The sequence below is a fragment of the Meriones unguiculatus genome, chromosome 9 (assembly GCF_030254825.1).
Source record: "Meriones unguiculatus strain TT.TT164.6M chromosome 9, Bangor_MerUng_6.1, whole genome shotgun sequence".
NCBI classification, from domain to species: Eukaryota; Metazoa; Chordata; class Mammalia; order Rodentia; family Muridae; genus Meriones; species Meriones unguiculatus.
Genome location: NC_083357.1, coordinates 89602002 through 89626145, shown reverse-complemented (window position 1 = coordinate 89626145; position 24144 = coordinate 89602002). Strand labels below are relative to the sequence as shown.

At 35.6% G+C, this 24144-nt stretch overlaps 1 protein-coding gene across 15 annotated transcripts in view; it reads left to right on the top strand.

Annotated features, from left to right (window-relative positions):
• Pcdh9 (protocadherin 9) overlaps positions 1-24144 on the top strand; it is a 939984-nt gene that overhangs the window by 588933 nt on the left and 326907 nt on the right. For 8 of the 15 annotated variants that reach the window (XM_060391515.1, XM_060391513.1, XM_060391512.1 and 5 more), the window contains one exon: positions 14098-14173. In XM_060391515.1, the coding sequence (XP_060247498.1) occupies positions 14098-14173 (76 nt within the window). Of the gene's footprint in view, positions 1-13971; positions 14174-24144 lie in introns of all 15 variants that reach the window. The other 7 variants (XM_060391504.1, XM_060391503.1, XM_060391511.1 and 4 more) reach the window with 1 other exon arrangement.

Below are 24144 nucleotides of genomic sequence, written 5' to 3'. Positions count from 1 at the left end.
TATAACCCTGTGTGTCTTTCTGCTTCTGGGATACATCACTCAGGATGATCTTTTTTAGTTCCCACCATTTACCTGCAAATTTCATGACTTCCTTGTATTTTATTGCTGAGTAATATTCCATTGTGTAAATGTACCACAATTTCTGTATCTATTCCTCAGTTGAGGGACATCTGGGTTGTTTCCAGATTCTGGCTTTTACAAATAAATCTGCTACAAACATGGTTGAGCAAATGTCCTTATTGTGTACTTGAGCCTCTTTTGGATATATGCCTAGGAGTGGTATAGCTGGAAGTGCTATTCCTAATTGTCTGAGAAAGCTCCAGATAGCTTTCCAGAGTGGTTGTACAAGTTTAAATTCCCACCAGCAGTGGAGGAGGGTTCCCCTTTCTCCACTTTATCTCCAGCATGTGTTGTCATTTGAGTTTTTGATCTTAGCCATTCTGATGGGTGTAAGGTGAAATCTCAGGGTCATTTTGATTTGTATTTCCCTGATGACTAAGGATGTTGAGCATTTCTTTAAGTGTTTTTTGGCCACTCAATGTTTCTCTGTTGAGAATTCTCTGTTTAACTATCCACCCCATTTTTTTTTTCTTTTTTAATTTTATTTAATTTTATTAATTATGCTTTATTCACTTTGTGTCCCCCCATAAGCCCCTCCCTCTTTCCCTCCCAGTTTCACCCTCCCTCTCCCCTCTTCACGCATGCCCCTCCCCAAGTCCACTGATAGGAAAGGTCCCCCTTTCCTTTTTTTTCTGATCTTAGTCTATCAGATCACATCAGGAGTGGCTGCATTGTCATCTTATGTGGCCTGGTAAGGCTGCTTCCCCCTCAGGGGGAGGTGATAAAAGAGCAGGCCAATCAGATTATGTCAAAGGCAGTCCCTCTTCCCATTACTATGTAATCCACTTGAACACTGAACTGCCATGGGCTACATCTGTGCAGGGGTTCTAGGTTATCTCCATGCCTGGTACTTGGTTGGAGTATGAGTCTCTGGGAAAACCCCTGTGTTCAAATTTTCTGGTTCTGTTGCTCTCCCTGTGGGGTTCCCATCCTCTCCAGATCTTACTATTTCCCACTTCTTACATAAGATTCCATGCACTCTGCCCAACAGTTGGCAGTAAGTTTCAGTGTCTGCTTTGATAGTCTGCAGGGCAGAGCATTTCAGAGGCCCTCTGTGGCAGGTTTCTAGGTGTTTCCTGTATTCTTCTTCTTCTGATATCCATCCTCTTTGCCTTTCAGGATGGGGATTGAGCATATTAGTCAGGATCCTCTCTCTTGATTAGTTTCTTTATATGTACAGATTTTAGTAGGTTTATCCTATATTACATGTCTAGATGAGTGAGTATATACTGTGTGTGTCTTTCTGCTTCTGGGACAGCTCACTCAGGATGCTCCTTTCCAGGTCCAACCATTTACGTGCAAATTTCATGATTTCCTTATTTTTCATCGCTGAGTAATACTCCATTGTGTAGATGTACCACAATTTCTGCATCTATTATTAAGTTGGGCTGTTTCCAGCTTCTGGCTATTACAAATAAAGCTGCTACAAATGTGGTTGAGCAAATGTCCTTATTGTGTACTTCAGCCTCTTTTGGATATATGCCTAGGAGTGGTATGGCTGGATCTTGAGGAAGCGCTATTCCTAGTTGCAAAGGACACAGTCATCAAAACAAAATGACTGCCTAAAGATTGGGAAAGAATCTTCACCAACCCTTTATCTGACAGAGGGCTAATATCCAGTATATATAAAGAACTAAAGAAGCTGAAAAGCAGCAAACCAAGTAATCCAATTAAAAAATGGGTAACAGAGCTAAACAGAAAACTCTCTGTAGAGGAATATCAAATGACAGAGAAACACGTAAAGAAATTCTCAATGTCATTAGCCATTAGAGAAATGAAAATCAAAATGACCCTGAGATTTCACCTGACACCCATTAGAATGGCCAAGATGAAAAACTCAAATGACAACACATACTGGAGAGGTTGTGAACAAATGGGAACCCTCCTCCACTGTGGGTGGGAATGTAAACTAGTACAACCACTCTGTACCTCATTTTTTAATTGGATTATCTGATATATTGCTGTTTAAATTCTTGAGTTCTTTATATATACTGGATATTACCCCTCTGTCAGATACAGGTTTGGTGAAGATCCTTTCCCAATCTGTAGGCAGTCATTTGTTCTGATAACAGTGTCCTTTGCTTTACAAAAGCTTTTCAGTTTCATGAGGTCCAGTTTATTGCTGATATTAGAACATGCTGTTGGTATTCTGTACAGGAAGTGGTCTCCTGTGCCAATTAGTTCAAGGCTCTTCCCCACTTTTTCTTCTAACAGGTTTAGAGTGTCTGATTATATGTTGAGGTCTTTGATCCAAGTGCTCTTTAGTTTTGTGTAGGATGACAAGTATGGATCTATTTGCATTTTCTACATGTAGACATCCAGTTAGATCAGCACCATTTGTTGAAGATGCCGTCTTTTTTCCATTGAATGGTTTTGGGGTCTTTGTCAAAAATCAGGTATCCATAAGTGTGTGGATTTATTCCAGGGTCTTCTATTCGATTCCATTGATCCATCAGTTGGTTTCTATGTCAGTACTATGCAGTTTTTAGTATTTTTTTCTATAGTACAGCCTGAGATCAGGGATGGAGATACCTCCAGAAGATCTTTTATTGTAGAGGATTGTTTTAGCAATTCTGGGTTTCTTGTTATTCCATATGAAGTCGAGAATTTTTCTTTCAAGTCTGTAAATAATTGTGTTGGTAATTTGATGGTAATTTCATTGATTCTGTAGATTGCTTTTGGTAAGATGGCCATTTTTACTATGTTAATCCTGCCAAGCCATGAGAATGGGCGATTTTTCCATCTTCTGATATCTTCTTCTAATTCTGGGAAACTTTTTTATATATTTATGAGCTCCATAGAAGTTTTGAAGACAAAGACCCTCAGCTTTGACCCTCCATTTCGTGGTTCCTTGAGAATGATATTTATGGGCATTAAGACTCTTTAACAAATTAATGATAAAAAGAAAGAAACAGTTACATAGACGTTCTTCCACACTTAAGAGTAGCAATCTTTTTAAGGAGTTGAAGAGTTCAGGGAGTTAGAGAGTACTTAGCAAACCTTTGCGTTTTGTTGTCTGTGCCTGAGTTTGGAGAGACTCAGACAGGTTCAGTACCTGGGATCATAGAAGACAGCTTTGCATTCCCAACAAATGACAGCTCTAAGGGAACTGTTGACCCTGGAGAATTTACAAGGTGACAAAATGTAGTGCTATTATTGGCCCTGACCATGAATTGGCTTTTATATCTATCTATCTATCTATCTATCTATCTATCTATCTATCTATCTATCTATATCTTTATATTGATACACATATATGTGTGTCTGTATATATATGTGCATGCATGTATGTGTCTATATGAGCATGTACATGTAATACATATATATATATGTATAGACATATACATATGATTGCATGAATATTTGTATTTTTATGGGTATAAAATGAAATAAAGAGGAACACTATAAAATATGAACAAAAAAGAAAAAGATTTGTTACATAGATCTATTCTGTGCTTATTTTTTAAGATAAATGTCATGTGAGTGTAACATTAATGAAAATCATCTAGTATAAAATCCATAAAAGTGGAGTTATTTGTTATTAAAGAAAAGACATGTCCATAGACAAACATTCAGTGTTTCTTCAGTTGACATCAGTGTACAGTCACCTAGGCCTTTTACTCACGTGGAAATAGTTCACTCAGAGTCAACTCCAGTCTTTACCCATAGGAAGTGTCCTATGACCATGATGCTTGTTGTTCATATATTTTAATGTAAGTTTCTATGTTTAGATGCACTAATATTTGGCAATGTGCTACAGGTCCTTATAGTTTTTAGTGGAGAAGCATGTTGTACAAGTTTGTGCCCTGAGAGCAGGCGGATAAATGAGTGTTACAGACCCCATTGCCTGGGTTTGTGAAGTACACGTTGTGAGTCTGAATGAGATGAAACTGCCTACTATCAAGTTCTTGCTATGCATCCCCATTATCATCTAACATGTGACCTTACGTCAAAGATCACTCTAATTCATATTTTACAGACATTCTGCTGCTACAGTTCTAGAGATATCAAGGAAGAACAAGAACTTATTAATTTTCTTCCATTTTCCTAATATGTAAATCTCCTGGTTATAATTGGGAACTTAGTAATGCAATTATAAGACAAATGAAGTTAGAATTTTATCTGGACATTTATAAGTTAGAATATATAGCACTAAAATACATATTCTATAAATCTTTAGTTGTAATATTCTTCCCTGTCCAGGAGTACCTAATCTCTCTTTTAAGAATGCTACCCTGCCAACTTCAGAAGAAATTATGTGCATAGAATGTAGACAGAAATGGGGTTGTAAGATGATAATGGGACTGTTTTTCTATCACAGTCTCTTAGGAACTATTACTGATTCACTGACATGTTTGTTCGCTTATCACTCAAACTGCAGGTCTGATGCAAGTCTTATAGATTTCCATATCTCTGAAAGTTCACGATAAAACAAGATGTCTTGCGCTGTATTCTCTGTGTGCTTTATCAGTCTATGAAGGCTGAGATAAGATGCTTCTACAGACATCAGGCGTTATGATCTATTCCAGGAAAGGTAATTCTTTAATTCCAAAAGTGCCATCATCTATCTTCTTCCATCTGTCAGGCTAGGACATGAACTAGATCTGAATTATTTTCTGATATGTAGAGCATGACATTCCATCTTTGCAGCTAACTCTTTGAAATATGTCTTTAAGGCAACACGATTGATTTAAGCCTAATCAGAAGGTGAAATGTTTACTTAAGGAGAACTTTTGTGGTTTACAATGTTTTCATTAAGAAAATAAGGAAAAACATTATCAAATATCATGACAGATTTCTGCATGCAGAAAGTTTTGTGAAATACAAATATGGAATCATCCTCTTAATTTAACACAGAATCATGAATCACATATACACAAAAATATTATTGAATATATTACTATCAAAATACAAGCATACATTTACATGTAGTTAATCGAAGTAAAATTGGACATACTTGGAACATGAAAATCATATTCTAAATTATTTAAAAGTGGACTGAAGTGCCCTTTCATTTTAGTACAAGTCTGAGTGATTATATTACTTTTAATATTTTTGTTTCCTTTGTTATTAAAAATACCTCAACTATGTAAAATACGATTACACCCTCAAGAAATGGCTCTCAATCTCAATCAGTGACCCTGTTAGTACAGTTTCTCATGTTTTGATGACCCCCAACCGTGAATTTATTTTCATTGCTGCTTGAAAACCGTAACTTTACTACCTTTGTGCATCACAGTTACATGCAGTTGGTCTTAGGAGACACTTTTAAAAGGAATGTTAGACACCCAGAGGGTGACAACCCAAAGGTTGACAGCTGCTACTATAGAGAATCCTCACATACATCCTTTCCCTGAACCATAAGCAGCAGAAACACAAGGAACCAGTATTGTTTCAGTTTTACAAATATTGTAGTTTAAATAAAATAAAATACATATTGTATTAGTTAGGGTTTCTTTTGCTGCTATGAACCACCATGACCAAAAAAGCATGTTGGAGGGGAAGGGTTTTATTAGACTTCCACATTATAGTCCATCATTGAAGGAAGCCGGGGCAAAAAAGTGGAGGCAGGAGCTAATGCAGAGGCCATGGAAATGTGCTGCTTGCTGGCTTGCTTCTCATGGCTTGCTCAGCCATTTTTGTTTGTTTGTTTGTTTTTTATAAAACTCAGGACAGTCAGACCAGAGATGGCCCAACCCACAGTGAGCATATACATAAATGTATATATATGTATATATATATATAGATAGATAGATAGATATATGTGTGTGTAAATAAAAAATACATATAGTATATACATATAATATGTATTTAGTAATACATATGTATATGTATACATATATAGGTGTATATACTTAAGTATATATAACTCATATATTCTTTAACCTGAATATTATCTGTTTCCTTGGTGCTGCTTACAGTGTATGAGTAACTTTATGAGTAACCATGAGTAGAGGTTATTTATGGGGCTATGGCCAGCTTACTAACTCTACACTATCAAAGGAAATGTCTCTTTCTCTTCACTAACTTAACTTACTAGAAACTATCAGGGAGGGGACTGGAATAACCTAAGTGTCCCATCCAGCCTCTTGAACTAATGTTTTTTTATTAAATTTTTATTTATATTAATTTTATTTTATATTATATTAATTTTATTTATATTAATTTTATATTATATAAATTTTATTTTATTTATTATAAATTTTATTTTATTTATATTAATTTTATATTATATAAATTTTATTTTATTTATTATCTAAATTTTATTTTATATTAATTTTATATTATATTAATTTTATTTATATTAATTTTATTAAATTTTTATTTATATTAATTACAGTTTATTCACTTTGTTTCCCAGCTGTAGCTCCCTCCCTTCTCCCCTCGCAATCCTACCCTTTCTCTCTCATCTTCTCCTATGCCCCCCTCCAAGTCCACTGATAAGTGAGGTCCTCCTCCCCTTCCACCTGATCCTAGCTTATCAGGTATCTTCTTGGACTGGCTGCATTGCCTTCCTCTGTGCCCTAGCAAGTCTGCTCCCCCATACAGGGGAGGCAGTCAAAGATCCAGCCACTGAGTTCATGTCAGAGACAGTCACTGTTCCCATTACTATGGAACCCATGCAGAAACTGTGCTGCCATGGGCTACCTCTGAACAGGGTTCTAGGTTGTCTCCATGAATGGTCCTTGGTTGGAGTATCAGACTCAGAAAACACCTCTGTGCCCAGATATTTGGTTCTTTTGCTGTCCTTGTGGAGCTCCTGTCCTCTCCAGGAACTAATGATTTTGTTGTTGTTTGGTTGGTTGGTTTTGTCTTCTCTTATATACTGTTTTCTCAGTACAGGTGAGCATTTTGCAGTCAACTGTTCTTAGCACACTGAATAGTTTTAAATCCTATTTGCCATGGCCCCTTGCCAAAGAATATTTTCTCTGACCAAAGCTGGCAATAGCACTAATATATTGGAGTAAATAAAATTACTTAAAATGAAACTTGTTGGGTGTGACCTGGTTTTCCAGTAGACTTCCTGGTCCTCTGGTTATTATAATTGTTCAGGCCCCTCTTCCATGAGATTTCCCAGGATTTAAGTATAAGCATTACACTGTAGGTATATCTGTTGGGACCAGGCTTCCCATTATTTTTTGATAACTTAACTGTCCCCAGTTGTCTTTTTTGTAATGGTGTCCATATGCTGTGAAATGAAGTGTCTTTGATGAGAACTGAGAGCTACAATTATCTCAGTTATCAGAATACATTGCAGAATATATGAACTGTATTTATTTTTCTGAGTACTTCTCATTCATTAGTTTACAGACTCAACTTGAATAAATTTAAAGAAGGTTTTCCATGCAGAAGTTCTCAACACGTGTTGAATTCTGTATTTATGTTCAGGGAAACAAATTATTCCCAGTCCACAAATAACTGAGATTGGTAACTCAGTAATGTTTTCAAAGGGAAGATTAAAAAGCCACAGGGCAAGAACCGATTATCACTGAGATGCAGGAGTGATTTTGTTTCAAATATCAGGCTCAAAGTCGCAGTGTCTGTCGGAATAGTAGGATATTTTTTTCTCTTTGAAATAAAGTCCAGCTACTTAGACTGTTCAGAACAAAGACTATTCAACCCAAGAGAAAAGAGATACAAAATCTTATTCATGTTTATTTCAACTAGCTCAGTATCTCTGTTATCTGAAGATCTTTTTAAAGGCTATGATTCTAACAGAGTTTGGGATATGATGCATTTTACAGAGCAAAGGAGAATTAAAACATGATTTCTACAGCTTATAGAAAATATATATTTTTATATTATACCCATTAGTTCTCACTAACACTTTCATAAATATTTACATATTTATATATCTGAAAGTTACTGTTTAACGTGTATATTGGCAACATTTTTGTAGAGGTTTCCTTAGATGTCTGTAATTCTAAATTTTTTTTGAATTTTCTAACCATTCATCACCTCCTAGTCAACCTTCAGTATTACTGCTAAATTTATAAATAAAAAATAACGTTTCTGCATTTACACTGAGAAAATTTGAGATTATGGTCTTGAGCTATTCTAAACATACAAGGAAGAAAATAACCTTTGTGCATATGTGTGTGTATTTACATATCTTTGGTTAAATTCCTCTGTTTCTTTCGTGGTTTGACCTAACTTACAATGTATTTTGGAGTTATGCTGCAAAAGCATTTCATACTAAGAAATGTGTTCTACAATGGAGTTACAATTATGTTTTCCACTGATAATTTTTAATGAGATAAATTCTACAAAAATGGTTATTGTCTCTGGTTTGTTTTTCAGAGGTAATATATTTCTTAAATACTAGACACCAATCAGACACAAATTCCGTTTTTAGAATTGGCTGGTCAGACATATACTTCAGTAATATATTCTAACCCAAAGACACATCTCTCACCAGTCCTTAACTACACACTTATGCTAGCAACTTATACATGTTTACTTTAATAACAGTCATAATTTAGTATAATTTCTAATTAAATTGCTGCAATTATCTTGTATGCTGATTTTGTAAATATGATGAGGGTAGCCTACTTTGTCACATGGTTTTGTTTATACTAGAAAATGAAATTGGAAAGAACTCTTGCTGAGTTGTTTTTTTTCCACATTTCTGTACATATAATTTACAGATATGAAAATTCTGCTGTAGATTCAGGAACAGCTGCTCTAAGTTTAACTCAGTCATTTTATATTTTGAATGCACTGATAAAGTACTCCTTTCCTACTGGGCAGCAGTTAACTGAGAAATAGGTTAAGGGTATTTCAGAGAGCAAGAATTAAAGAATATAAGAAATATCCTAACCCACAATGTGACATGTTTAATCCTTTCTCTTTGTGTTGACCCTGACGAAGCATGACGGGTGGGGTCATGTTCCCCAACCCAAGGTTGAAGTGAGTTGAAAACTTTTTTTCTCTTCTATAGCATCCTACTAGGGAAAAAATGCAAAAGAACAATTTTTATTTTATATCTGTTTTGCTTATTTAAAGCCTACCCACCCAAATAATTCAAACCATATAATTTATTGGATTTCTCACATGTATCAAATCTTGTTGAAGAGAAATACTAGCTAAATTTCTCTCATTAGACGAAAATCAAATGAAATGAAGTTAAATTATAGTAAAGATGCTACTATAAGCCATTTGCGTTTAGGGCTTCTATCATTAAAAATATTAAAAGAGGTATCTAAAACACATAAAATCAGTAAGTCATTTACATATTAAATAGATCACTTTTAAGTCAGTGAGAGTATCTCAGGTGACTTTTAAAAGTTTAAAAACAAAGTATCTACTTTGGGAATAAGTTATAGGCCCACCACATAGATGTAGGGAATGGGCAGCTCTGTGGGTTCCCAAGTGAGAGGAACTGGGGTTATCTCTGACATGGACACTGTTGCCTGCTTTTCCATCACTTGCCAGAGCGGAAGAAATGCTCTAGGTACTGATGGGACTTGGACTTGATGTGTGCAGGTGTGAGTTTGTGGGTAAGGGAGGATAGGTGGCAGAGTCTAGTTCACTTCCAAGAACTCAGTTCATAAAACATCCAATATCTGCCTTCCCCGCTTAACTGTAAAGTTCTCATAGTGTTAATAAATCTTCAATATTCTTATCATCTCTCTAACCCTTAGTTTTTAAAACTATTTAATGACAAGTAAAGAACTTTGAGGGAAGTGCAACCAAATGAGCTTACTCTAACACTCTGTCACTTTTCTATCCCATTGTTATTATTGTTGTCATATATGCACAGTAAGTTTAAGTTTATGTCTGGCAAAAAAAAATGTGGATTATTTTGGCAAAAACTTAGAAAATACCCTCATCCTATTTTCTCTGCCTATGTTATTGTTCAGGAACACACCTGATTTCTTCTGATTTAAAAAAAAAAAAAAAATGTGCTTCTGAAAAAAAAGATTACAGTGAAAGTCTCCTGTTGATGGGCTGATTTTGCCCACGTCTACATAGTTTGTAAGAATTAGAAGGTGGTCCCATTCTAAAAGAGACACAGCTTTTGGTTCAATGCATTCTAAAGAGTGATTGAGAACAGATTAGATAAATTTGGCTTTTTATAATGTGATAGGTTTAAAAAAACTGTGGGGTTCTGTCTTTTTTTTTTTTACCATGCGATCATTAACAGTGAGAACATGTTCTTGCGGTAGTAGGTACTCAGCAATTAATGGCTAAATGAATAGATTAATTAATAGTGGAAAAGGCATTTTGAGTAAAATTATGTAATGTGAATTTCACTCTAGTGTCCTGACAGTAGAGAGAATCACTGTATCTCACTTCCTTCAGAGAAAAAATGTAACTCACGGAAATAGAATATTAAATCTTTAAGTAACTTCCAGATTAAAAATAAGACCACATTGTTCATAAATACAACTATTTAATGTAAATACTTACTTCTAACATGGAGTAGGAAGTTAGTTCATGTTGGCAGTTGCCAATAATGAAATGAACCATTATAAAAAGAATTCTATGCTCAAAAATATCTACTTTATCATCACTAGAGGAATTCTTTTGTATTGTATATTTAAAAAAGAACCTCTTTATTCTTGATAATGGGCACATTTGGAACCATGATTTCTCTTAAAAGTTATATTCAGAACCTTCTCTGAAGATTTGTCAGTTTGATTAATATCTTTCAAATGTTAAGGAATAAATTCCAGGTAGTATCTTTCTCAGAATCAAGTGTGTAAAACTCTATCAAAATATGTTCTCTGAAGAAAACTATGTAATCTAGACTGTCCCTACTTTTTACCTACAGAACTTGATGTAGGGTAAAGCCTTCTTGAGGAGCAGGATCTGAAGCAACATCAGTGGCAAAAGCTAAATTCTGTGTTTCACATATTTCTAAATGAAAAATAGACATTTAATTTTAGAGAAGGAAAAGAAGCTGTTTAACTAAATGTTTAGAGAACCATGCACTTTAAAAATATATCTGTAAAGATAAATTGTTACAAATTCTTTTTAATTGAGCATCTATATGCAACTCATATTATATATAAGGAAATCTTTTTTTTTTTTAATTATTTGATCAGTTCTGACCTTAAAATGCTCTTATTAGCCAGGCTATATCTTCTCATGTTCTCTCACAAGAGATAAACTACCTCTAGGTGAGCCAGGTAAGAAGCCTAATTCAGGAGTTAACGAAGCTGTGGTCACCTGCACTACTTCAGCTCAGGCAGCACTTACTGAAGAACCTTTAATAATACACATCACTTCTTTTCATCACATGCTACTGTTCCTCTTTTTTTTTTTCTTGTACTGAAATGTTTTTAGATCCCTTACTTACACCTGCCTTGATAGCTCATTCTTACTATGATATTCCTTAATGCGAATTAACAATGGACATATTTGATCATTTTTCTTCAATCTTTTATATCCATTTACCAATTTCTACTACATGTGCATATCCATTCTGCCATTCTGCAGGCTGAAAATATTGCACAATTCTGCCAGTGTGGTTTAAACATCTCTGTGTCAGGTTAATTACAACATATTAATTATTGCATTTTCTAACTTACCAAATTTCATTAAAAATAAACTACATTTGCATTTTCTGTCCTCATTTCTAGTGCTTAAATATCATAATTACATTAAAATGCCAAAAATAAAAGTAATTTAAAATGTATAAATAAAATGTATAAAAGGTAGAGTTTAACAATCTCATTGTAATGGCTTTAAAAGAAAATATTTTATTTGTTATTCTGTATAATTATATTTCCAACATAGTACAAGATGCTCAACAACTAAATATACAAATATCCATATTGTTAGAACTGTTGAAATAAGAAATAACTGCTCTTGCACATTTTGAGAAATATTTCATAGAGAATAATAGTAGAACTAAAGCAACATAATGCTTTTTTTTTTTCAAATGTCTCAAATATAACTTTAACTTCTATGAACTATAGACTCCTTAATGGTATATGCAGCATTTAGGTGTTATCAGAAGACAGAGTGATTTGTCCATAGTTTTGCTTATACTTTGCTTGAATTTTATTTCATTTACAAATAAGTAAGAGAGAGTCAATTAGAGATGATGCCAGCGGATCCTGGACAATCACCTTAGAAACGAGTGTAGACAATCATGTATAATGACCCATGAGCTCAACGCCCTTGCTTTTCACTTCATAATGGGAAGATCATGGGAGGTTTAGAGCATACTTCAGTATGAACATGAGCACTTTTTCCTTGACAGTTAAAATGTCAAGTGTGAGGAAACACAACAATAAGTAGTGTAGCATAACCTTCGCTTTGGAAGGGCTAAGGCATCTCAGACGCTGCTACCTGTGTCTGGCCTGCTTGTCTATAGCACTCACCTAAGCATGTAAGAGAACCTTTGCAAAAGGAGTGATGTTCATTGAAGAGTTGAGTGTAAAGGGGAAATGTGCTACATCAGACATAATTAGTACCATTTATGATTATAGTTTATGGGATGTAAGTGTCAGTTCATTAAAAATGTACTGAACTATCAACTCATTTCACATAGGCCATTGAACAGCAATAAAGTGGCATCATCTCTTCTCCAGGATGACTTTTAGCTGGATTTGAACCAGTGACTCATAGAAAATAGGCTGTATCCTATTGTCAGTCTATAAAAGCATTTTATAGAGTTGCAATGCATCTGCCTACTGCATTTTGCTTCTAGCAGCATTCCTGTTTCTTTGAATATATTCTGTAAATTATCTCTTGAAAAACACAAATATTAAATGCTTGGAGATGGTTATAATATACACTACATATTTGAATTTTATCTGTTTCTATGTATTAGTAATGTCATTTAATCTCAATAAAAGTAGTCATGTGTAGCATACTATTGGAGTGTTTTTTGGCTATGGAAGAATGCAAATTACTTTTAGTATTATAGTACTCATTTACTGACATACGTAATTCCCTACAGCTTAAAATTTCACCCCAACACAGCTGCACACATTTTTATATGTCATGTATTACATCAGCCAAAAGCACATTGACCATGAAAATTTAACTCTGGTCTGTACAAGAATTCAGATTTTTATTGTACTAAAACACTGGCTTTCACTGAATTAACTATAAGCACACCTTCACTATATCCGTAGACTGATACAGTTCAGTAAATGCCAAGGCACTAATCTAAGTACGTTTCTATTGAAATGTCTTTTTTAAAAAAATAGCCTAGGAATAAAGCCCAAATCAGTGGCCAAAAACAACTCATTAATCGCTCTTTCTTTCTGTTTTCAAGTTTTGAATAAACTAATTTCTTTCAATGTCCATCAGTATCAACTCAACTTTTAAGTAACAATTTCAATTAATCTTTCCAGGACTGGTAAAAATATAAACTATTATTTTTATGTTACATTATTATGTGTATTATTATATTTCATAACTTAAAGGGCAAATTCAAAAGTGAGCATATAAGATAGCAATGGTATAGGGATTGCAGTGATGGGAATTCTGCACTGACAGTGCCTAGAAAGCAGAGTGCCTGAGAGGGAACTTGAAAGGTTGAATTAATGAATTATTTACTTAGTTCCATGATGCAAATGAGTCTGTGTATTTCTTACTTGGAATTTTTCTATACTTTTTTCTCATAAGCATATATGTGTCCTTTGCTTTTCTTACATTTTTGTCTTCAGGCTTAAATTAGTTTTATGTCTTTAAATTATTAAAGGTGGACATTTGTTTTGGTAGTTTGCCAGGTAGCCATTACTTATTGAATGCAGGTGATGAAGGCTGGCCTTCGGTTTTACACTGTGTAGTTTGTAGTAATTGTTGAATCTGTGTTCAGATCTGAGCATGAGCGTTGCGCCGGGGAGAAGCTCGCGTTAACTGCATGTCCTGTGGTCTTCTTTGTAGTCTCAGCGCCGCGTTACCTTTCACCTCCCGGACGGCTCCCAGGAAAGCTGCAGTGACAGTGGTCTGGGAGACCACGAGCCGGTGGGTAGTGGAACCCTGATCTCACACCCTCTTCCTCTGGTTCAGCCACAGGACGAATTCTACGACCAGGCCTCTCCGGACAAGAGGACCGAAGCAGATGGCAACTCGGACCCCAACTCTGGTGAGTCTTCTTCCAGTCTTCTTAGCTTGCCGCTGCTATGGTTGAGTTGGTGATGAAATTTGTTTAAAGGGTCACCCTGCTCTGCAAGCAGGGGACAACTGGTTATACCTGCTGTTTGCATTAGTAGATGCGTTTAAACAAATGTAGGGTGATGTACTTGATATGTTGACCTTTCAATGGTATGATATTGTTTTTATTTTATGAGCCATCAAAAATTTTTTTAAATGTGCAAATATAATTGAAAGAAAATATTTTGTTGGAATATGTTCTGGTTGCAAAAGGATTATGGAATAGGGTTGTTGGAATATATTCTGGTGGCAAAGGGATTACAAAATAGGTAGTTAAAATGATGAAATATACTTAATTAGAACATTGTTAATAGAAAAATGTGTGTGTGTGTGTGTGTGTGTATGTGTTATGTGTGTTCATGTCCTTTGGAAGTGCTATGTTGAAAGAAATATTTACAACCAGAAGAAAGATTAAATGGGATTAAAGTACATTGAAGAAAAAGAAATATTTTTTTTCATAAATTTTATTCATGTTTTGATTCTTGGATGATTTGGTTGGGTTTATATCAGTAGGTTTAAATAAGTATGTCTGACCTAAATGCCACATCATCTAAGAGCCATACCTGATTTTAGTAATCACTGTCAATCTCAAATAATCCCTATAGAGCAGCTTTCTCAGCCTGTGGGTCGCAACCCCTTTGGCAATCTTATATCTACAAAATATTTACATTAAAATTCATAACAGTAGGGACAGTACAGTTATTTAAGGAGCAATGCTATATTTTTATTTTTGGTGGGTTACTGAAACATGAGAAACTTACCAAAGGGTTGCAGCGTTAGGAAGGTTGAGAAGCTCTAAAGGGACTTCTTTCTCAGCCTGTGAAAGAAATCTTGGACTAAGTCTGCATCTTTATTGATCCACATTTTGAAAACGAACATGCTTATAATTAAGCAAAATCCCCTCACTAACTAGGAAACTTTAAGAATCAATTAACATTACAATGCCCCTTCCAGATTAACAAAGATAATTTCCGTTTTGTTAAAATTAATTTGTTTTATGACCATGGATATTTCTGGGCAGGGATATTACAGAAGTCTTTGTATTTTCCCCCTTTATGTTGTCATTGTTAAATGAAGGGAAATACTGAGTAACCACAGCAAGAAGACATCCAAACCAGAAAAAGAACAAGAACAAAGAGTACCCACATTCAAAACAGAAACCTCTCCCGCTCCTGAAACCTGCTTCACATTGGTTAACTGGGGAAGGAAGTGGAGTTAAGGCGACTTTTCCATAAATCTCTAGCTATTTAGCACCTTCTGCTTCAGACATTACTGTGCCTCTGGCATTTCTGTGAAGTAGGAATATCTGGAGGAGGTCACACGCTCAGACAGGCTTTCTTAACAACTTCCCTTCTGGTAGTCCAGCTTTCATGTTCACTTACTTCCACAATTTTGAATCTGTCTAGGCAGAGGGGTCTGCAAAAGTGCTTCCTTCTCTTGTTCTGTCCCACCTGGACCATGCTTCTGCCTCTGCAGGGCTCTGATCAGGCTCTTTCCCCACCAGCCACAGTTAAATGTGTGCAGTTACGTTACATCTTACTGTCAAAGTTTTACTTTGTTCCAGGAAATCTTCTGGTAGAATCTAAGTAACTCCTATTCTATCATTTTCAATTTCTGTGTCCGGTTTTTAAGAGTAAATCATCAAACACTTTTTTTTTTTATTCAAGTATCTAGAGCTGACAAACTCAATATCTACCATCCAATAAAGTATGAGAGAGCTGGAGAATCATTTATTCTCTATGGATTTCTTGTTATACTCAGTCTATGAACTAATGATTCTAAGTTGTTCCACTGAGCCATGGTGTTCCAAGATTTGCATGGAGGTGATGAGGATAGCTAGAACTTATACTAGCTCCTTGTAAACAGTTTTTGGAGTCTCCAATTTTCTCTTCTCTAACTACCGCTAAGCTCCTAATTTTCACTTTTCTTTCTGACCGCCTTGTTTGCACTTGTTTGGAAGTGGATGGATGCGCCTGTCTTTTAGTCTGAGTCAAAATAACCACAGAGATGCAAATGTTACATATACACAACTGTAGCAGTTCTCCATAGGTTAGCAAAGGTACTTTACACAAGTATTTTTAGAGCAGGAGTAACATGTGAAATTCCAGGTAAAGGATTCGGCATGCCTAAGAGTTTTCATCAATTTCTCTTTAGCTAGAATAATGAAATCCTTTAGAATCACACACAGGATGACAGAGGGCACTGAGTTTAATCACTGGGTTTTAGAAAATGATGAACATCTGGGTAATTTTCTACTTAACTAATTGAATTAGAAATTTAAAAATATTCATCTAGAAGGGAAAGGCAGCTTTTAGGATTTATTAACTAGATGAACAAGATGATAGTTATTTTCTGTTTTCTTTGTCATAGAATTATGTGTCTGTGGTCAGCCAGGGTGAACTGAGAAGTATCATAGTACAGGAAAATATAACTAAAACATTAGCTATATCTCATCACAACTATATAAGAATATAAATGCACAAATTGATATGATACTTGTTCTTTCCTATATATAATAGATACATTACTACAGATTTATTAGAGTGAAGTAAAGAAGTTCGATTTGTAAATGCTCTCTTAAATATAAATTTAAAACAAAATATGAGGAGGTCTCCCCATCAGTGGACTTGGAAAGGGGCACGGTGGAGATGAGGGAGGGAGGGAGGGAGGGAGGGAGGGAGGGAGGGAGGGAGGGAGGGACTGGGAGGGAATGAGGGATCGGGACACGGCTGGGATACAGAGTTAATAAAATGTAACTGATAAAAATAAAATTAAAAAAATAAATAAATAAAAAAAAAGAAAAAAAAAAACATAAATGGGATAGCTAGATGGTATGGAGGTTCCATGTTCAGTTTGGAAGAATCACCATACTGTATTCCGCACTGCTAAATTAAACTTATATTCCTGTGTATAAAGGCTCTTTTTTTTCCTATATAAATCATTACTAACTTTTTAAAATAATATCCATTCTGCGGTAAGGTAGACTCTCATTCTGTTCTTAATTTTCCTGATGACTAAAAAACAAGTTTTCATGGAAAAAAAAAACAAAAAAAAACAAAAAACAAAATATGGTTTATACTGCTTTCTTTATGGAAAATTTACTGCTATAAATATAATTAACATTTATTTTTTTTACTTATTTTTTTCATCTCTGAAATTAAATACTTAGTAACACCAAAAGACTTGGAAAGGGGCAGGGAGGGAGGGTGGGATTGGGAGGGAATGAGGGAGGGACTACGGCTGGGATACAAAGTAAATAACCTGTGATTAATATAAAAAAAAGTTAAAAGAAAGAAGTTTCTGCGTATGTTCAGAGAAGAAAACTGACATAAGAAATTTGCAGGCTACTGATGTCAGGTGACTTGACTAAAAGGACCAGTTGCCTTCTTAGACTGAAGGTCATCAGGTCATTTTTGTCACTATTTGTATACAAGCTCCTAAGTCTTTCCATAACAAAACTCACATTTAAGATTTCCAATAAGGGAAAAAGGGGAGAGAGAGAGAGAGAGAGAGAGAGAGAGAGAGAGAGAGAGAGAGAGAACATTTTGTCAAGCCTTTTAAGTAGGAGTTAGCTAAATTGCCCTTGGCTAGATCTTTATACAATATACCCTGCTACTCACACAATGACTTTTTAGTCCTAGACAAAAGAACTGGGCCAGCTGCCAAGTGGAAGAGGATGTAAAAGGGACTAAGCTGGAAAAAAAAAATGCACATTTCAATCCTACGTAAAGAAGCACCCAGAAGTTTTTATTTTTGATTATATTTTAAACAAACTAGTGATATTTATTTAAAGATGACCTAGAAACCTTCAATATTCTGTTTGAGATAGGGATTTTACCAGGAGGATGACGGTCAGTAAATTGTCTTTAAACAAGAAGACACGGGCCTGGTGGTAGAACCAGTCCAATTTGCCACTGGTAGGGCACGAGACAATCCAGCTTGTCCTTGACGTCCTCTGAGTCAGCGGTTTATTTAGCCCCACTTAGACCAAAACTACAAGCTCCTCGTTGCTACCTAGAACATGATTCGTTAGCATACGCTGGAAATATTACATTAATCAAACTAAACCTTAAGTTGCACTGGAATCATAATGGGCTACATTTCTTCACATTGTCTAGTCACCGTTTTGTAATTAACTTTGAGGAATTAGTGAAGTGTAGTGGAGAGACTTTGACATACTTGTTAACTGTCATCTCCCTTTATAGCTCAGTGGTTTTCATTGTGCTCTCTGGACTCTTCTTCCTGGACTTTTTTACTTCTTTGGAGAGGTATAATTTTCTAACAAGCAAGGAAGGAAACATGAACGTCAGAAGATGATGAATTACTAGTACTCACAGGACTTATTGTGCCTAGAAGTATCCCTAAACTTTAAATGTATCAGCTTTGATTTAAAAATACTTAAAATTCCAATATATACATAGTAACAAATTTGTATTATGCATTTTAAATAAATTAATATGAACAACCATATCTACTGGAGTATTTGGGGAAACTGGATTTTAATATATGTTCTTACTATTCCTAAACACACATCCAACAGTTATACACATCTAAGGGTGGCAAGGATATCAATATTTTTCTTTATTTCTCAGTGCATAGTTTTGAGTTGTTGACACTGCATCTTATTCTCAGTTTTTTTTTTAATAATTATAAAAACTGTAGATCCCTACTTGTGCTGTAATAAGGATCTAAAACGTAACTCAAAAGCCATCATGTTACAGGCTGTGTTTCTCAGTAACATAAAGAGATTGTGGACTATTAGAAAGTGCATGTACTTGGGAATTTTCAAACACTGAAGGCATACACTGGAAAAGAATAGGTCAAGTTTGGATCTGATGTTTTTGTGCCCTGCATCCTCAGGACCACATGGTAGGGAGCTTTCATCTATCACATGCCCTTCAACATGATATGCCACTTTGTCACAAATATCCATTGTAGCTACTGTTCTATTTCTGTATCATAGCCCAGGCAACCTTAGGAAGAGTGTGTTTAATTGGGAGGCCCATCATTCAGGAATGTACTGTCTCTGTGAGCCCTCCATGCAATGAAATAAAAAGAAAAAAAAAAAAAAAAAAAGAAATCATCCAGTTGCTTTGGGTCTTTTCTAGATGAAATCATATATTCCCTGTTTAATTTTCTTAGTATTTTTATTGTTTGCTAATTTCATAAGTCATATATACATGTATGTACAATCATCAAAATTTCTACACATTCTGTTTCCCTCTAATTCTTCCACAGTCCTCTCTACTATTCCCTCCCAACTTCATCACCTCTGAGTCAGCTCAGCGCCAACTATATGCTCATCTGTGTCAGACCATCTCCTGGAGAATGTGTAGTTTCTCTGAACGTCTTAATCCCCGAAGGAAACAAAATCTTCATCTCCCAGCAATTATCAATTGCTAATAGTCACTCACCTACTGGTGGGACTTTGTGAGCCTATTCCTCACCAAAGTCCCCATTTTGATGTGATATTTAGCAGATCTCATGCATGTGATTCTGTGAGATTTTGTGTGCTATGGTCTTGCCCTGTTCTGCAAACTGTTTCACTGTAAATATTTACTACTCTGAGATTTTTTTCTTTTTTTATTATTATCCTTTATTATAATTTATACAATATGTTTTCTGGCTGTGGCCCCTTCCCTCATCTCCTACCAATCCCACCCTCCATCCCTCATCCCCCCCCCCATATCTCTCTCCTAGTCCACTGGTAGGGGAGGACCTCTTCCCCTTTTATTTGACCCAAGCAAATCAGGTCTCACCAGGATTGACTGCACTGTCTTCCTCTGTGGCCTGGCAAGGCTGCTCTCTACTCAGGAGGAGGTGATCAGAGGGCCTGCCACTGAGAACATGCCAGAGAAAACCCCTGTTCCTCTTATTAGGGAACCCACTCCGATACTGAGTCCATGGGCTACATCTGAGTCAGGATTTTAGGTCCTCTCCATGCATTGGCCTTGGTTGGGGTATGAGTCTCTACAGGGCCCCCATAGCTCAGTTCTTTTTGGCTCTGTTGATCTTCTTGTGGAGCTCCTGTCTTCTCCTATCTCCCCCTTCTTTTTTTAAAATAAGTTTTTATTTTAATATTAATTACAGTTTATTCACTTTTTATCCAAGCTGTAGCCCCCTCTCTCATTCCCTCCCAATCCCACCTTCCCTCCCTCAGCTCCTCCCATTCCCCCCTCCAAGTCCACTGATAAGGGAGGTCCTCCTCCCCTTCCATCTGACCCTAGCTTATCAGGCCTCATCAGGACTGGCAGTATTATCCTCCTCTGTGGACTGGGAAGGCTGTTCCCCCCTCGGGGAGGGTGGGTGTCAAAGAGCCAGCCACTGAGTTCATGTCAGAGACAGTCCCTGTTCCCCTTACTAGATACTGAGCTGCAGTGGGCTACATCTGAGCAGGGGTTCTAAGTTATGTCCATGAATGGTCCTTGTTTGTAATATCAGTCTCAGAAAAGACCCCTGAGCCCAGATATTTTGGTTCTGTTGCTCTCCTTATGGAGCTCCTGTCCTTCCCAGGTCCCACTTCTTTCATAAGATTCCCTGAACTATGTCAAAATTTTGGTCATGAGTCTCTGCCTCTACTTCGATACCTTGATCAGTAGTCTTTCTGAGGCCATCTGTGGTAGGTCCCTGTCCTCTTCCCTGTCTTCTCAGCAGCTCTATTTGTAATACTCAGAACCTGGAAACAACCAAGATGTCCCTCAATGGAAGAATGAATACAGAAATTGAGGTACATTTACACAGGGAAATACCGCTCAGCTATTAAAAACAAGGAAATCATGAAATTTGCAGGAAAATCATGGGAACTAGAAAAGATCATTCTGAGTGAGGTATCCCAGAAGCAGAGAGACACACATGTTATAAATTCACTCATAAGTGGATATTAGCCATATAACATAGGACAAACATAATAAAATCGATACTCCTAAAGAAGCTGAAGAACAAGGAGAACCTAGGGAAGATGCTCACTACCTTGAGAGTTTTAGAATCATTTCTTTTTCCCTTTCACAATGATCCCTGAGCACTTGGGAGAAGAGATGAAAAGTAGATGTTCCCTTTTGATTTGAGGGTTCTCAGTTTTTTATTCTCTGCCCATTAACCTGTTGTGTGTATTTCTTAAACTAAAACTTTGATTTCAGTTTAATAAAAATAAGCCCTCATTTGTAATAATATATTACAAAAATACATGACACAAATAATGTGTTTTTAGAATTTTAGTAATCTTCCAAAGCACTGCTACCACTATCAGGTATAACTGTAAGTGCTGGCCTAAATTAATCAATGAAACATTTATAATTTTAGAGAGTATGAGTTAGACATTTTTGTTGTTGTTATAATATGTCAGCTTGTTTCATGTAGATGGTGAGTATTAGAGTAGTATGTGTTGCCATTAGTTCTTAAAACTCTTATTTACTTTTCTTTTATCTTTTTAATCTCCCTATTCCATTCCAATCCCTTTCAACACCCAAATACCAAATAGGAGAGAGAAAGGGTTAGTGGGAGAAAGGAGATAGTTGTTTTTTAGCTGCTTCCTGTTGGTTAGGGTCGTTTGGTTCCTTGGAGCCAGTCCAATCCTTTTTCTTCCATCTTCTTGTCTCACAACAGCAACCAGGAGCAGCAAGGGGGAAGCGGCAGCAGCCGCCTTGTTCTTTCTCAGAGCTCCATACTCTCTAGACTCTGGCATTTATTCTCTCTCCAGAGTTCTCAGATTTAAACAATCTGCAGCTGGCAAAGAGCTCTTCTCAGGGCCTGTACGAAACAAACTGTCTGCTGCTGTGGGCAATCTGAATCAGTCCCACGTCCCACACCTGGGACCAAAACAAATATATGTTTATATTCACAACAAAGATTTCATATCTGAACTATGTGAGATTACCTTATTCTTTTCTTCTTTTCTCTACCACTTTGATGAAAGATATGGTCTTCTTTACAAAGGTATAGTAAATGTTGGGTACATGATGCACATAATTTGTGCATTTCAGTATCATTTAAAGGATGAAGACACAATTGAGCTACTATTTCCCATAATTATTTCCTGACACGTAGGACTAGAAAAGAAATTGTTAATTGCTTTTTAAAAGACATTTTAAGTAAGATTAAGACTTTCAATGTTTCCCTAACTCAGAGACAAAGTTGTTAATCACTGCTTTATTATTAGGGCCCTGAAGGCAAGCTTAACAGAGTGGGTTAGGCTGGTGGGCAAATAGACGGTGTTTCCATGTTGCTATCACAGGTAGCTTCTCAAGCACAGTTCTGGTTGAGAACTATTCCACAACTGAGGCTCATGTGTGCAGGTAGGGTACTGAATTGTTTGGTTTCTAGCTTCAGGTAAATATCATGTTTCACTTCCAAAGTTTCCAAAGAATCTTAAGATTTCCTTAAGATCTGAATTCACCAACATGATCACAAACCATTAATTCTCAAAGGAGGGTATTTGTTGAAATATAAGTATATTGGAGAAGTATTTTTTCTAACATAAAAATAGTTGGAAGCAATTATATGACCATATCAGAATTAGACTGTACCACTAATTTCGAATTAAGTCTTAAATTTATCCCATTGTGAAACATGAATAGGTTTTCTTCTCCTTCTTCTTCTTCTTCTTCTTCTTCTTCTTCTTCTTCTTCTTCTTCTTCTTTTTCTTGTTCTTCTTCTTTCTTGTTCTTCCTGTTCTTCTTCTTCTTCTTCTTTTTGTATCTGTATTTTCCTTTAAATGTTGGGATTTTTAAATTTTTTTATTTGATTATGCGTGGAGTTGCAATTTATATTTACCATGTAAAAATTTTGCGTGCCATCCATGTCTGAATTTATTCAGGAAGACTTTGAGCTAAAAGGGGTGATACTGTGTAGTGTAAGACTGCATTTAACAGACACTTAGCCCCAATAATTTCTCCCTGAGTGAATACCAGCTCAAAGTTTGTTTCATTCATTAATCAGGGTGGGTTTTATTTATTTTGTTGATTTTAGATTTTTATAGAATTCCTGAGTATGCGAACATGTATATTTTGGCATTTCTGGTGCTTTTTCTTTTTTTTTTTTTTTCCTTGTTCAATTGTTTTGTTGTATTACAATTTGTTTGGTTTTTATTTTAAAATATAAGATAGTTATGACCTCTGACAGTTCAGGATCTTCATTAATCACTCTCTCACAACTTCTCCAGAATGGAGTCATTTGGTATATCTTAGCATCTTTTGTTCTCACTGTCTGCAAGTAATTCATTCAGGTTTTGTTCATGTTTTTATTCATTCTACAAATACACATGAAGTATGTGTCAAATAGCATATTAAGTTGAAGTGATAGGCATTAAAAGTGAGGCAGATTAACAGAACTTTATAATCCAAGTACCGTCTTCTGAGGGCCCAGGCAGCACGATTTAGAAATTTGTGGCATTTTTTTTTTTCTTGTATGACTTTGAGATGAGTACAAAGCAAATCTGGTAAACCATAAATTTTTTTTCTTTTGTTTTTGTTTTTTATTTATATGAGATATTGACATCAGGAACACTGAGTTAGAGTAAAAGCTAATGGTAAATATAAAAATAGATTTTATCAGAAAATAAGTTTAAAAAAAGAAAATAATTTTTAAGTGAAGAATGAGTAAAATATCTGCAGATGAAGTTGTACTGTCTATAATCAACAATAAAAATTCTCTAATTGTGTGTAAATGTATGTATTTGTATGCTATTTATCTGTAGTAAGTCCGTGTATATGGTTGTACATCTATCTACGTGTGCCTTTGTGTAGGTGTGTGCCTATGTATATGGGTGTGAGTGTATGCCTGTGTCTGTGAGTGTGTGTATGCTTGTGTCTATATATATATGAAAACAGAACAGATTTCTTGCTGTCATAAAGACCATGTCTAGTTTGACAAGCACTAAAAATTTTTGCATATTTGCTACTTTTAACA